At 35.9% G+C, this 14,795-nt stretch overlaps 1 protein-coding gene across 2 annotated transcripts; it reads left to right on the top strand.

Annotated features, from left to right (window-relative positions):
* Nucleotides 1-307: 307 nt before the first annotated feature.
* LOC110799930 (cation-chloride cotransporter 1-like) lies at nucleotides 308-14,552 on the top strand. 2 transcript variants are annotated; one of them, XM_022005211.2, is made up of 13 exons: nucleotides 308-615; nucleotides 827-977; nucleotides 1,377-1,455; nucleotides 4,998-5,089; nucleotides 5,302-5,416; nucleotides 6,163-6,263; nucleotides 6,391-6,452; nucleotides 7,438-7,662; nucleotides 8,151-8,265; nucleotides 9,870-10,064; nucleotides 10,833-11,233; nucleotides 12,660-12,821; nucleotides 13,342-14,552. In XM_022005211.2, exons 2-13 carry the CDS (start codon nucleotides 832-834, stop codon nucleotides 14,430-14,432), a joined length of 2,784 nt encoding a protein of 927 aa, XP_021860903.1. In that variant the 5' UTR covers nucleotides 308-615; nucleotides 827-831; the 3' UTR covers nucleotides 14,433-14,552. The 2 variants fall into 2 exon arrangements, with proteins under 2 accessions (XP_021860903.1, XP_056693332.1); XM_056837354.1 differs by lacking the exons at nucleotides 308-615; nucleotides 827-977; nucleotides 1,377-1,455 and having other exon boundaries at nucleotides 5,008-5,089; nucleotides 5,319-5,416.
* The last annotated feature ends 243 nt before the right edge of the window (nucleotides 14,553-14,795 follow it).

The following is a 14,795-nucleotide window of genomic DNA, read 5'->3' as shown; positions in this document are numbered from 1 at the left end:
AAGTTAACTCAAAATGCTTAAAAGTTAAGCTTATATATGTAAAAGTTATCTATTTTTTTAGTGATAAAATATTTTCATTTTAATAAAACTTATTTCTTCAAAATCACTAATAATGTATAAAATTAATCATTGAAGTCTTTAAAATGTTTATCTATCAACTTTTTTTACTAATATAAAAGTTAATCAAAACTAAGTTAAAGTTACAAAAAAAAAATGTATAAAAGTTATCTTAATGTACAATAAATTTATTATAACCCTTGTGCGCGCAAAACCTTATTAAAGGACGGAGCTAGTAACTTTCTTTCCAAAAAAAATGAAACAAGAGAAAAACCCGAGACATTGCCCGAATGCTTGATAAATCATCTTCCAGCGAAAAGATTAAAAACCCGTAATCGCCCGGAAATTAAAGATTTCATCCATTTCTGGCGGATCGAAAAAGATGCAGTATTAAACAACATTATTAAAGAACCGTAGTTGGCTTGCAGTTTTGACCGTTGATTTGAAGAATTCCAGTTCGCGATTTTTCTCTTCGATCTTCTCCATCACCACATTTCGCTGACAAATTCCTTCAATTCTACTCTAACTTTGTAAAATAAAGTCAAAATTTATTCAAAGGTAAGAATATTCTTCATTTGAATTTGATTTCTTTACTTCTAAATTGTGATTCATTTTTATTTTGAACAAGATTTTCTACTATTCAATTTTGCGTTTTTTATCTAAGATCTTGAAGGTCTAAGATTTGTAAGCATTGCACAAATGCAGATTTGAGTGCATTATGATTAATATATGGTTTTTAGCTGTTCAATTTTGCTGTTTTTTTTGGCAGAAAAAATGAAAGTGAGCACGGAGGAAGACATCCACCCAGATGGGAGCGAAAGCTCATCAGCTAGACATGCTGATGTAAATGGTATTCAAAGGGAATCGAAATTGGAATTGTTTGGTTTTGATTCTCTTGTCAATATTTTAGGTCTTCGAAGGTACAAATTCCTCTGATCCTTTTTCTGGATCTTCATTCTATCAATTAATAATGTCTTTTTTTTCCAGTTTGTTTTACTGTATGAATTAAAGACTATTGTATGGATTTATTATGACATAAAGATTAGAAGTAGAGGTGCCAATTGATGGTTTAAACAGCACGCCACGCCGCACATTCGGTTTGGTTTGGTTTGGTTTGGCTGAGTAATGGGAAAACGTGGTTTAGTTTTTATGTTTGATTTATTATAGATTTTTTTTTTCTGTTTGTTCAGTGAAAAATTTAAGCAATCCCAACTGCATTTTGCAAATTTAAGTTCAATTAATTAAACAACTTTGTAATAGGTGACAGTTTCTTGATGTAATGGAACCTTGATTTGTGCCTTGATGATTTGGTTTTTCAGTATGACGGGAGAGCAGAGTCATGCCCCTTCTAGTCCTAGAGATGGAGAGGATGTGTCCATTATGCTTGAGCGGCCGAAGGTATGCTGGAATTTGTTCTAGCATTTTTTATGTCGCTTCTGGCTTGCCTGCACCCTTTAGCTGTTGCGAGACTTTCAATTTGTAGCTATTAACTTAGTCATAGAGTGAAAGGGATAAACAAGAATGAAATGATTACATGAACCATACAGGAAAAATAAGAGAAGGCGAAGGGAGAGATACTGACAGCCCCCCTCTTTAAAAACAGCTAGAAGGTGATTACTAGCTTTTTTTAATCTATGAAGTAATAATTTATCAATTAGAAAGACACCGAGAAGATATCATGCATCCATGGGCAGAAGGTGTGAAAGGACTAGAAAACTCATGTCCTCTAGCTATCACGATGCAATCTATCTGCAAATTATAAAATATCAAGTGCCATTCTGAATCTAATTCCTGACTCCAGATTTACAGTAGTTGAATTATGCAATCGGCTCAAAAAAGAACTTGAATCTTTGACATGGGGAAATTCTACCTCAAACATCCTTTGGTTATTTTACCACTCTCCAATCCGTATTAGGAGTTGTTTTAGCTAATTCCTTTTGATACACAATATAAGTAATTTTATGTCATTCGTGAATAACACTACAATTATAGGTCAATTTGACTTCATTTACCGTTTATTGACTTCTTTAATACACGAGTAATTTGCTAAAACAACTCATTTGATGGATTATGGGGTAGTTTGTTCTAGGACATTTCCACTTGCATTATGGATTATGGAAATTAAAGATTTTACTTTGCTTGACAGAGTCGTATAACGGTATAACTGTTATTTATGACAAGATTAAAAAAAGTTATGCAAATTGAACTTTGTATATACACAATGATCGAGGATCGCGACTCTTCATGAGGTACCTATCATATTGTTGTAAAAGATATAAATTTCCTGTGACCCTTCTTGCACATCACGCAAACAAAAGGGATATAAGTGTTTTGTCCATTTTTATATATACTTGTATGGTATTATGATTTTGGTAGAAATTGTCTTTTAGTAAGACCCTTTGCCGTACTAGACACTTTAAGTAAAAGAAGAATTTGCCAATTACTACCTAACTTATTAGGGAGTTTGTCAATTACTTCCTAGCTTAATAAAAGTTGCATGAGGTACCTATCATATTGTTGTGAAAGAGATAAATTTCCTGTGACCCTTCTTGCACATCACGCTAACAAAACGGGTATAAGTGTTATGTCCATTTTTATATATTATTACTTGTATGGTATTATAATTTGATAGAAATTGCCTTTTAATAAGAGCCTTTGCTTTACTAGAGACTTTAAGGAAAAGAAGAATTTGCCAATTACTACCTAGCTTAATAAAAAGTTGTCAATTACTACGGAAGTACGGAGTACTTAGTTTTCTAACAAGTGATGCCAATTGCTATCTTAATCTATTTTCCGGCCAATTAGTCGACTACTGACATCATATTTGCCCCCAATTATACCTAATTCATTTTAATGAATTAATAAAAATTAATCCCATCCAAAAGTTAAAGAAAAAAACCAAGAAAAAGTTAAATTTAATTACCAAAATTTATCAAAATTACCAAAAACAGTTAGTTAATTATTTTTAATTGGTTTTATTTTTATTTTTCGGTTGGATTAACTTTTGTTAATTCATTAAAATGATTAAAGTAATAGTTAGGGGGTAATTAGATTGGCCAGAAAATGGATTTAGTTAGCAATTGACATCAGTTGTTAGAAAATTAGGTAGTAATTGACAAATTTCCTTAGCTAAGTAGTAATTGACAAATTTTCCCAAGTAAAAAGACAAACTTGAAAACAGGGAGTTAAAATCATAATGTGCAAGTTGGAACACTGTGATTTTAATTGAAATAGTTCTTGAGGCTATTTGAGCCCGGACTTCATACTACCAAATTAGCGTGAAGGTTAGAAATTCTCCAGTGCTATGCGTTTGTACTTCCATTCATTAATAAAAGATATTCTTTGGTCCTGAAAGTTATTGATACCTTATTATTGAAAGCATTTGTGATAGAAGAAGGTTGTGATATCTAAAGTACTTTTGCTGCCTATTACTTTCCTCTTGTGCTGCGTCAATGGAAAACCACCTATTCTTCAGATAGAGAGCAATCAATTATACCCCGTCTCTCCTTCTTATACATAAAACAGAGTGTTAGGCGTCATAGCTCTTATACTCCTCTGGCCTTTCAGCTTACCTTAACTTTTTATCTTGTCCATGGCCACTTCATGCAAAAGCCTTCCCTTTTCATGAAATTTTAATTTTCAAATATTATATCCTGGTTAATGCTTGTATATGACCATGTTTTTTTATATTGCTATAACGATTGACAAGAACATATCCTGTACACTTAAATCCTTGCGCTTTCTGTTCAGTGCACTGGAAATTGTTTGAGTACAAAACCCTTCTCCAAATTGTGAGGCTATTTTGTTATGCTAACGGTTTAATATTATTGTTCTACTGTGCTCATCAAATTGCTGTAAATCATAATGTGGTACCTTTCTTCAAGTCATTCGGAAATATGAATGGGATTGTAGCAATCTCTTATAGTTTAATCTTGAAAATCAGAAGTTTGATGTTTAAATTGCAAGAGAAATGCTAAGTAACCGATAGTTGTATAACTGATGCAATGAAATCACCAATGGTAATATTCTTGCTGACAACTTTAAACTGTATTTACCACTCTTTCCTGTCTATGCCTAGCATACGTCAGCCCAAATGTGGCAGGTTTGGGTTTTGTAGCCTGGTGTGTTACACAATCACTACATTGATTAGCTTTGTTTCCCTGCAATATTTGGTTGTCTGTAGGATCATATCTCTGTGTTAGGTAGCTGTACTGTTTAAGGACCCTAGTCTTTCTATTTGTTGATTAAAACTACCCCTCTTACAGGCATATAACCTTTGTATTTTATACGGTGCATTGGAAAATCGGAAACAGTAAAAAAAAAACAACAACTCAAAATTGTGATTAACTGCTCAAATTTTCTAACATGTTTTTGTGTTAAGGATATTTTCCCTGTCTATTCACTATCCTTTGGTGTTCTCCCACATTGTTCCGAAATAATTTAGTGGACCATCATTCTTATAGATCCAGTTTGCTTTCCCTGTATTTGACAAGGTTAAATTTAACGGAAATGTGAGGATCAAACCTTTGTATTGGTTAGTTACAATTTGAGTGAAGTAAATGGCTTAATTCTAAATTCCCTTTGGGTACTTAAATTCTCACCATTTTCATACGGTGGTATTGTGGAGTCCAGCACCTTGCAGAACTGTGAGCTCTTAACTGTGCTTACTATATTGCTGATAAAGTGATAGTTCATCAAGCTGCCCTTTATCACTTGGCGGGTTTCTTTTAATATTTCAAAAATATTGTAGGGAATGTATCATCATACCTTTTTTTCCATCATACTTAAGCAGCTACTCTTTCTTTTATTGTGGTCTCGAATCTTTCTTGTGTGTAGTTACTATATAAAAGGGTATTTTTTTTATATATATTTATTGAATATTGGGCCAAAAAAGTAGAGTGTTAATTTTGATTATTACTAGCCCTTTGTGTGTAACGCAGGATTCTGATGTCAAATTGGGAACTATGATGGGAGTATTTTTGCCATGCTTGCAAAATATATTGGGGATCATATACTACATCCGGTTTACTTGGTAATTTGTTTCTTCCATACTTCCATTTTTTGTTGATAGCTCACGGCCAGGGTTTTGTGTATTGAATAATTTCTTTTTGAACTCGGATTTATCAAATGATTGTGTTTCCAGTTGTCAAATCATATAATTTCTTTACTGTATCCTTCTCCACCTTGATTGCTTTTGATATTTCGAGCCATTTTCTTTTTCGCTTAATACTGTGCAAATTACAGGATTGTTGGTATGGCAGGCATAGGCGGGTCCTTATTTCTTGTGTCTTTCTGCTGCATGTGCACGTTCTTGACAGCTGTGTCGTTAAGTGCAATTGCAACAAATGGTGCAATGAAGGTAAACATCTAAAAGCATGTTATGTTTAATAACAAAGGATTATTGTATCAAAGGTTTCTGTTTGCGCAAGCAAATTTAATAGTTGGGCTGAGTTACTACTAAACCAATGATTTTATTTTCCTGAATGATGTGACTAGTGAAACTAGCCCATTTATTAAGTTATTGGGCTGAGCTTCCATCAAGCCAACTAAAAATACTCACCTGGCTACATGTTAACCAAAGTCAAAACTATATAGAGTCAATGTTTACCTGTTGACTTTATAAGACTGACCAATATACGACCTACAATTGACGAGATATATGTTCAAGATCTCAAATATTGTGAACTCAATGTCCCCATCCATCTTAGCCTTAAATGGGTTGACTTGAAATACTGAACCTAATCATTAACATAGCAAAAACCAGTTATGAGTTATGACCTGGTAGGAAGTGATGAATCAACTTTTCCAATCTGATTAACTAATTTGCTGGGTCCGGATATTTTTTGGGCACAATAGTTCATTTCATAACTTAATGTTAACATGCAACTGGCGATGATTACCTTTACTTTTTGGCGGATGCAATCTGGCAAGTTTGTTAATCTCAATTTTATACTTGTAGCTCTCTTGATGTTTGTTGAATCTCTTTCAAGTCCTCATGGAATTATGGAGACATGATTTTGTATATGTAAATACTTGCATATGTATTATGGTATCCTTGTTAAAAGTCTGGATTGAATAAAATATATTTGTATTTGTGCTTTACAGGGTGGTGGACCATATTATCTCATCGGTCGTGCTCTCGGTCCAGAAGTCGGTGTCAGCATTGGGCTTTGTTTCTTTCTGGGAACCGCAGTTGCTGCATCTCTGTGAGTGTTCCCCATAGATCTTTTGGTTGTCTTTGTGACTATGATGCAACTGATGCCTACTATGGAGTGCAAGCAATTTTTCAGTGGTTTATGGTTTTTTTAATACGTTTCTCTGTTTTGTCCCCAGCTATGTGTTGGGAGCTGTTGAAACATTCCTTAGTGCTGTGCCAAGTGCTGGGATTTTTTCAGGTACTGATTAGGAGATGATCTATAATTTTGGAAATGTTAAGATGTGAATTTGAATACCTAGCATGCCTGTGCTTTATTTGTTTGGCTTTATTAGGTATTTCTGGTTTGACTTTCTAGAAGACCTGGTGTTGGAGACTTGAGTCCTGAAGTGGTAGATTTTGAGCCAGGTTCGAAGGTTGTTTGCACACGGGGAGTTGGACAGTGGGTGGTGGTCCTGGTGGGAGGTTAGAGAGGTTTTGAAGATTTTGGCTTCTTAGACCTTTGAGGCTTTCTATAGTTCCATAAATACTCCCTCCATCTTTTATGTACCCACTTACGGTAGACTCTGGCTTCTGGGAGTAGTGAGTGGGTGTAAGAAAAATGTGGATAAAGTAAGAGAAAGGTAGTAAAATGGTGGGTGGGTGTAAGAAAAAAGGTGATAAAGTAGGAGAGGAATAGTGGAAAAGTGTAACTTTGCGGGGAAAAGGTGTGGTGGTAAAATGTGTTTGCCAAAATAGAATAAGGTAGAAGTGGGTAGAACAAAAAGCTTCTCCCCTTTTGGAAATTGGGTACATAAAATAAAATAAAATAACAGAGTGAATTATGGTTTATCCACAACTTTTGACACAAACTTCATATCCTATAACAGATTAGCAATATAACTTGTATGTATGAACTTAGAGATGCATACATGATAAAATAGGTGTTACAATGATGATATTTATCATCTATAGCATATGCTTAAACATAAAATTGGTTTTAGAAATCCAGAAAGTACAACTCCATCCTCCCGTATTTGCGATCGAGAAAACTGAGGGGGGGGGGGGGAAGAGAAATGGCCTGGCATCATTTTCAAGCAAGTGACATCTCTATTGCTGCATTCTTGTTCAATCTGATAAATAATTATCTGTGGTGGTCACTCTCCTTTGCAAACTGTCATATTTGTTTCTGCAAACTTTTTTTGGTCTGAATTAGATATTTCTTCTTTGGCATTTTTTCTTCGCAGAGACCATTACAAAGGTGAATGGCACAACAGTCAGCCCCATTTACCAACCAAGTGTTCATGATCTACAAATTTATGGGATTGTTGTGACCATCATCCTCTGTTTTATTGTATTTGGTGGTGTGAAGATGATCAACCGGGTTGCACCTGCTTTCCTCATACCGGTTTTGTTCTCAGTGTTCTGCATATTTATTGGAATATTTGCGTCTAGAAAAGACAAGCCTGTTGGTGCGTATGCTTCTAAATACTTCTTTTTTTTCAAATAAAGAATTGTTGCTCTGCTCTGCAACCAAAATGATAGTTGGATATTGTTAGGCAGGATCAGGAGTAGTAAACTATAAAAGTAGTGGGACTCCGCTGCTGCAACTAAAGTAGCGTTAACTAATTACTGGATCTCCAAAATGTGCATTTATCGTTTGATATTTGCGTTGATCCTTTTTCACGTAACCTTGCAAACTGCGCTAGATACCATGTAATGCATAAGAGCTTGCTTCCAGTGATTGTTGGAAATTTACCTGTGGAAACAGTATATTTTAGTATGCATGTTTGTCGATAATAGCCGTCTGTGTGAATTGTACATTTGTTTGCACCTATATGCAGTGCGGTTGCATGGACATGTGGATGTTTTTGCAACATTGAGGAATTACTTAGCTTACGGAGCTTCCTTTTGTTTTTCTTTGGTTGGGAAAATGGGGCCCTTACATTGCTTTATACAGAGGGAATTACTGGCATGAGTTTAACGACCTTCAAAGACAACTGGAGCTCTGCTTACCAAATGACTAATGAAGCTGGCATACCTGATCCTAATGGATCGGCCTATTGGAGTTTCAAGTAAGTTTACGGTTCTTTTTCCTTGTTTCTTTCTCATTCTGGTATGTATTGACATGGCAAATGCTTCAATCCAACTAGTCGTGTACCAATGTTTGTGGGTTTTGGTCAATGGTCTATGATCATAAGGGATGTACCTTCTAACTGTGTTCTAACGTAAATGTGATTATTATTGCTGACTGATGCCCCATGTGATTCCATGTAATGAGCAGGTTTTGTGTATAGGTCATTATCGGAAAGCTTGTGCTTCCAATTCTTAAGAGTTATGCAAAATCATAAAAGCTTTAAGTTAATTGGAACTCTAGCTTTTAGAAAGATTATTTTCCAGTCCAGTAAGTGTATTTTTAATATTGAAGGTATTAACTTTTAGGGCTGTCTACATCCAGATTACAGACCTCCTCCCATCCCTTACCATCATTTAAATGGCTCTAATTTAAATCTTGCCTGAGGCCACCGGGGGGGGGGGGGGGGGTGTTCAACCATCATAAAAGTTTTAGAAACAGATAATTAAAAGTTTTATATATTAAATCACTTTCTTAATGAGCATTTCTGTGAAGAAGTCCCTAACCCACACACCCAGCAAATGCACATTACAAAAATAGAACTTACAATGAACATTGTTGTCATGTTGATCATATCCGTCTGGAAATGCATACAAGAACTTCTTGTTCCATCTACAGTGATTATTGTAGTCTTCAAGATGGTATCATTGACCAATACATTTTCACAACTATTTACATTTTAAATAATTTAAAATATAGATAAATTTCCTACTTTCTTTTTTGAATCTTTCCTAAACTTGTAATTATACTTTATCCATCTCTTTTAATTGCAGTGTATCCTCTTTTGGGTAATTGCAAAATAACTGCATTATGTGGCTAATGAATATCTTCCTCTCTCCTCATCACACGGGTCCCTCTTTTTATCTCTCTATCCCTGTGCTTAAAAATTATGCATTCCTCCACGTTGCGACTATAAGAAAACGGTGGAAGTATTATTTCGCGAGAAAGTTGTGGTTGGTTCTTTGTATGTCTGAACTGTGACACTAAAATTCAATTATGACAATTATAAAGGGGATAAAGGGAGTTAATAAGTTCGTGCCAATCTCCAAAATCATAAAAAGTCAAGTAATGATCAGAAGCACTACTTGATTCCAGCTAAACAAAAGCCTTAAAAATTCAGAACTGTGACAATGGAAGCTATTTCCTCAAAACTCCATTGGTTTCTTTCTTTCCTAGGGCATTTCCAAACCGTCTTTCACATTAGCAGCACAGCCTTCATCTGTTGTTTCCCAGGCTACAAGAGCATCTTTCACATAACTTGGCTGAACCCAGCTCATCCCAAACATGGTTAAGGATAGGTGAAAGAATTGAAGGATAGAATAGTCAAAGATGCTTAGCATATTCAAGGCACAATTTATACAATTTACATTTGAGTATGTATCACTGAAGCCGTTGTCTCCTAAAGGCCTGTGTTTATTTTACTTGCATGTCATTCCATCATTAACTGTCCCCCTTGTCTCCTTCTCTCATTCTAGGTTAGCACTTCTTGTTTATTTGAAGAACCGCTGTATGATATACTATTCTGATTACACTCTGACTGTGCAGCGCATTGGTTGGCCTTTTCTTTCCTGCTGTAACGGGTATCATGGCTGGTTCAAATCGCTCTGCCTCACTGAAAGATACTCAGCATTCAATCCCTGTTGGAACATTGGCTTCACAACTGACAACCACAGGTCTCTATCTGATCTCAGTTTTGATATTTGGGGCTTTTGCGACAAGAGAAAAGCTTCTGACGGACAGGTTTCTTATTCTGAACTTTTATCTGGATTTTGCTCCTTTTCATTATTATCTAAACTCAAGAATAGTATCAGGTGCAGCCAAGTCTAGATCACAGGGTCAGACTAGGCAAACTGCACAACTTCGCTTCTTTCTGTGAACACTGTCCACGTGTGCACTCTACCTACTTTTTTTTATTTGTTTTGTTGATGCCTTATGCAGTATTGTTTTTTCACATAATATTTGCTTCCCTAGCACAGAATACGTCAGTTTGAGTAGCCGCAGTCTTGCAAATTCCCTAAGAAATAAGAAGCTATATGGGGCATTGTTGTGACAAATTGAGGGAGAGTTTTATAGCATATAATTATCCATAAAATTTATTGTTTGTTTGTAAAAACAGGTAGAAAATTATTATTGTAGTTGTTTATTATTGTTATTATTATTATTGTAGTTTCTTTCAAATATTTTGAAAAGCACCTTCAAGCACTTGTTATAGAAAAAGCAGACAAAACAAGGGAACGACTTAAATTCATTTTCCATTCATGAGACAATCTTAAATAGAGCAAAGAGATTGATGTCAACTTCTTGTGGAGGGATTTAGATACTTAAAAGTTTTAGTTGTCTTTTGTCTTAGCTTTAGAAACCGCATAAGAATTCTTGTTTGTATGCTTCCACTGGTACATATGGATGCTTAGAATTCCGATCTTATATAATTTGTATTTAATCCTTGTAATAGGCTATTGACATCAATAATTTCCATTGCTTTGTTGCTAATCTGTTACTATTACACAGGTTACTTACAGCAACGGTTGCTTGGCCTTTTCCAGTAATAATTTATGTGGGAATTATTCTGTCAACTTTGGGCGCTGCTCTACAGAGTTTGACTGGTGCTCCACGCTTGTTAGCAGCAATTGCAAATGATGATATTCTACCTGTTCTTAATTACTTCAAAGTAGCAGACGGGGGTGAACCGTATATTGCCACTCTCTTTACTGCCTTCATCTGTCTTGGGTGTGTCGTGATTGGGAATCTGGATCTTATCTCTCCCACAATCACCATGTTTTACCTGCTGTGCTATGCGGGTGTGAACTTATCCTGCTTCCTTCTGGACCTTCTTGATGCTCCTAGCTGGCGCCCGCGGTGGAAATTTCACCATTGGAGCCTCTCACTTATCGGAGCAACTATTTGCATAGGTATGATTATTTTTATAATTATATATTGTAGTCACAATCTGGCATCATTTGGCAATTGTTCCTCTGAAAAGGTTGATGGTTATGGAACTGGTACATTTCTAAAGCAAAAGGCACCCAGGCTGCACGAAATGGTGCTTTGGGGTACCAATGTATCATAGTTGCTTGCCTGAGAAGAGTTCAAAGCTGATTTTTTAATCAAAATTACGTTATTCAGATTGAAGACCACATAGTCAGCCAGCTGACTCTCTGGAAATTGTTTTAATTCAATAAGGTTTACTGTTTTAAAATGCATAGCGATCATTTGCATGGAGGTGATGCTCCTACTAACTGGACATTAAATCAGTCTCTTTTCAGTTGTTCCACATAAATTTACTCTAGAAGCATGTAAACCACATGTGATACTTTTTTCTGACCTTTTGATGACTTTGAGCTCTCTAATAATATGCTGACAGCTTTCTCATACATTAAATTGTATCTCTCTCATTTTTTCCATTTGGAGAAATGTTGGTATGCTGTCCATTTGTTATCAAATGGCCGAGCAATGTGGCTTAGGAATTCTACTTAATGGAGTTGCTTCACTTCGAAATAAGGCCAATGCCTTCTAGAGCCCAGAATGTTGGTTCTGGAAATGTAAAACTTGAAAACAAATACCAAAGCAGATGAAGTTTACATTTTAAGAGATTATAATGATGGTGATCTTTCTTCTTCAATTCTATTTGTATGAAAATGTGTAAGCACTTCATTTCCAAAATAATCACTGAGAATTAAATTGTTTTTCCAACCATAACTCAGCAAGGTGGGATGTTTTTGCCCCTTTTGGAGAAGTGTTCTCAAAGGACTCTACAGAAGAAACAAGAAGAGAGCAAGAGAAAACCAGTAAACAATCAAACTCAGAAGCATAATTTAGAATATCTATGAAACTGATCAAGTTTTCTAGCTGAAGGAAAATTTATTTTTTAATCCTTACCTCCTGTTGCAGCCAAATGACCACCTGTTCTTCTTTGTTTCTTTGTTGATTAAATCTCTGTTATCCTTTCTGTTATGCGCGCACCTCTAGTCAGAGCAGTTAGTTCAGGATATGCAAGTTGTTTGTGAATCAAAGTAGGTTATTTTTTTCTTCTGCAACCCTCTAAGCTCTAAACCGTGAGGTAAACTTTTGACTTGGGCCGTCATCATGACAGATGCTGCAACAATTTTTTCTGTAATCACATACTCCGTAATTACATTTGAAGAGGAGGTCCATAGGTGTATCTTTTACTCCACTTATTGTGATTATCTGGTTTTGAAGCATTCATCTTTAAACAGTACAGAAATCTAGTTGCATCTTCTGGTAGTCTTTGTTTTATGTTCAGACAAGCAAAGTTTATGTCAATCTGCATTAGTTCTTTCTGGAAAAATGTTATTCACATCAGGATTTGTATTGCAGTGATCATGTTCTTGATCTCCTGGTCATTCACGATTGTATCTCTTGCCCTTGCATGCCTTATTTACAAATATGTGTGCATCAAAGGGAAAGCGGGTGATTGGGGTGATGGTTTCAAGAGTGCTTATTTTCAACTTGCCCTTCGAAGCCTTCGTTCTCTTGGAGGTATTTATTTACTCTCTAGTCCCAGTCGCTATTGTTTCCTCATTAAAGATTAATATTTGTGAATCAGTATAAGATGAAGTATTAATTTTGGACACATTGATCAGAGCCTAAGCTTAAAATGGTGCTGTGACATTTGATTGTCTTTAGTATCAGTTAGATGTTTCGAACTTATTCTGCAATCACAAGACACCTGTTTTTTAGATCATACGCTTCATTTATGCTTTGGTTTTGTTCAGACCTGCTTATGACAATCAGACTTGCGCACTACTTATGATGCTTGACTTTGTAGGATACTAGGATGATGGTACCTGTTGTTGATCATGGACCTTATATGATTGTTTACAAATGACTCTGTCTTTCTAGCTATACCAATTTACATCAATGCAAGATTACGCAATTGGATTCGTCGAGAGCTGGACATCTTTTATCTTCTAACTTCATTTAGGTTTTTGCCAAAAAAAAACCATTTAGGTTAAAGTAATTTATTTGTACTGTGTGCCTAACTTTATTGCAACTACAGCAAATCAGGTGCATGCAAAAAACTGGTATCCTATTCCGTTGATCTTCTGCCGGCCTTGGGGCAAGCTACCGGAGAATGTACCATGTCACCCCAAACTTGCAGATTTTGCAAATTGCGTGAAAAAGAAAGGCCGTGGAATGTCAATCTTTGTCTCTATCCTCGATGGGGACTATCTTGAATGTGCGGAAGATGCCAAAATAGCCTGCCAGCAGCTGAGTACATACATTGAATACAAGCAGTGTGAAGGTGTTGCAGAAGTAGTGGTGGCTCCCGACATGTCGGCTGGCTTCCGTGGCATTGTTCAAACCATGGGCCTTGGAAATCTCAAACCTAACATCGTGGTAATGCGGTACCCTGAAATTTGGCGTCGTGAAAACCTTATAGAAATTCCATCCACCTTTGTCGGAATAATAAACGACTGCATTGTAGCAAATAAGGCAGTTGTAATTGTTAAAGGTCTTGAGGAATGGCCCAATGTATTTCAACGGCAGTTTGGAACAATCGATCTTTATTGGATTGTACGAGATGGAGGTCTGATGTTGCTTCTTTCACAGCTTCTTTTGACAAAGGAGAGCTTTGAGAATTGCAAAATTCAAGTGTTTTGCATAGCGGAAGAGGAAACTGATGCTGAAGGCCTGAAAGGAGATGTAAAAAAGTTTCTATATGATCTTCGTATGCAGGCAGAAGTAATTGTTATAACAATAAAAACATGGGATGCACAAGCAGATGGTGGATCTTCACAGGATGAGTCAATTGAAGCATTTACAGCTGCTCAACGACGTGTTGCTGATTACATGTCAAAGATGAAAGAAACAGCTGAGAAGGAAGGCACTCCTTTAATGGCTGATGGTAAACCTGTAGTTGTGAATGAACAACAGGTTGAGAAGTTTCTTTACACTACCTTGAAGTTGAATTCAACAATGTTAAGATACTCAAGAATGGCTGCTGTTGTACTTGTTAGCTTACCACCACCGCCTCTTCACCACCCATCGTATTTTTATATGGAATACTTGGATCTTTTGGTGGAAAACATTCCTAGGCTTTTAATTGTAAGAGGATACAGGAAAGATGTGGTTACGTTGTTCACTTAACTTTTTGACTCCTAATTTTTGCAAAGAGGATCAACATGATTGATGTACGTAAGAACTGGAGAACATGGGACAGGCATATTTGTTCATATCTTTCTTCTGTTTTGATAATTCTTTGTAGCATTACAATTTTGTCAATCATTCCTTTTTATAGATGTATGTTTAGGCAGCTCATTCTTTTCTTGTTACCTGACAGATCCTTTTATGTTGTTTCTTTTTTATTTTTGTGCTGTTGGTATTGGCCCTTCTTCACTTGTTGAAATTTAATGACATCAAAACAAGATTGTGTTTAGGTAGGGAATAGAGACACTGTAACAGCGGCCACCGGAAAACTGTGACTACTGTCACTGGAGTGAAGGATGAGCC

This window comes from Spinacia oleracea, chromosome 2 (genome assembly GCF_020520425.1).
Source record: "Spinacia oleracea cultivar Varoflay chromosome 2, BTI_SOV_V1, whole genome shotgun sequence".
In the NCBI taxonomy this organism is placed as follows: domain Eukaryota; kingdom Viridiplantae; phylum Streptophyta; class Magnoliopsida; order Caryophyllales; family Amaranthaceae; genus Spinacia; species Spinacia oleracea.
This window is presented reverse-complemented; position numbering and strand designations above follow the sequence as displayed.

Coding starts and splice junctions, on each gene's coding strand:
- LOC110799930 (XM_022005211.2), top strand. CDS start 832: ATGAAAGTGAGCACGGAGGAAGACATCCACCCAGATGGGAGCGAAAGC. Junction 1,456..4,997: donor TTATGCTTGAGCGGCCGAAG/GTATGCTGGAAT, acceptor TGTGTAACGCAG/GATTCTGATGTCAAATTGGG. Junction 8,266..9,869: donor TCGGCCTATTGGAGTTTCAA/GTAAGTTTACGG, acceptor CTGACTGTGCAG/CGCATTGGTTGGCCTTTTCT.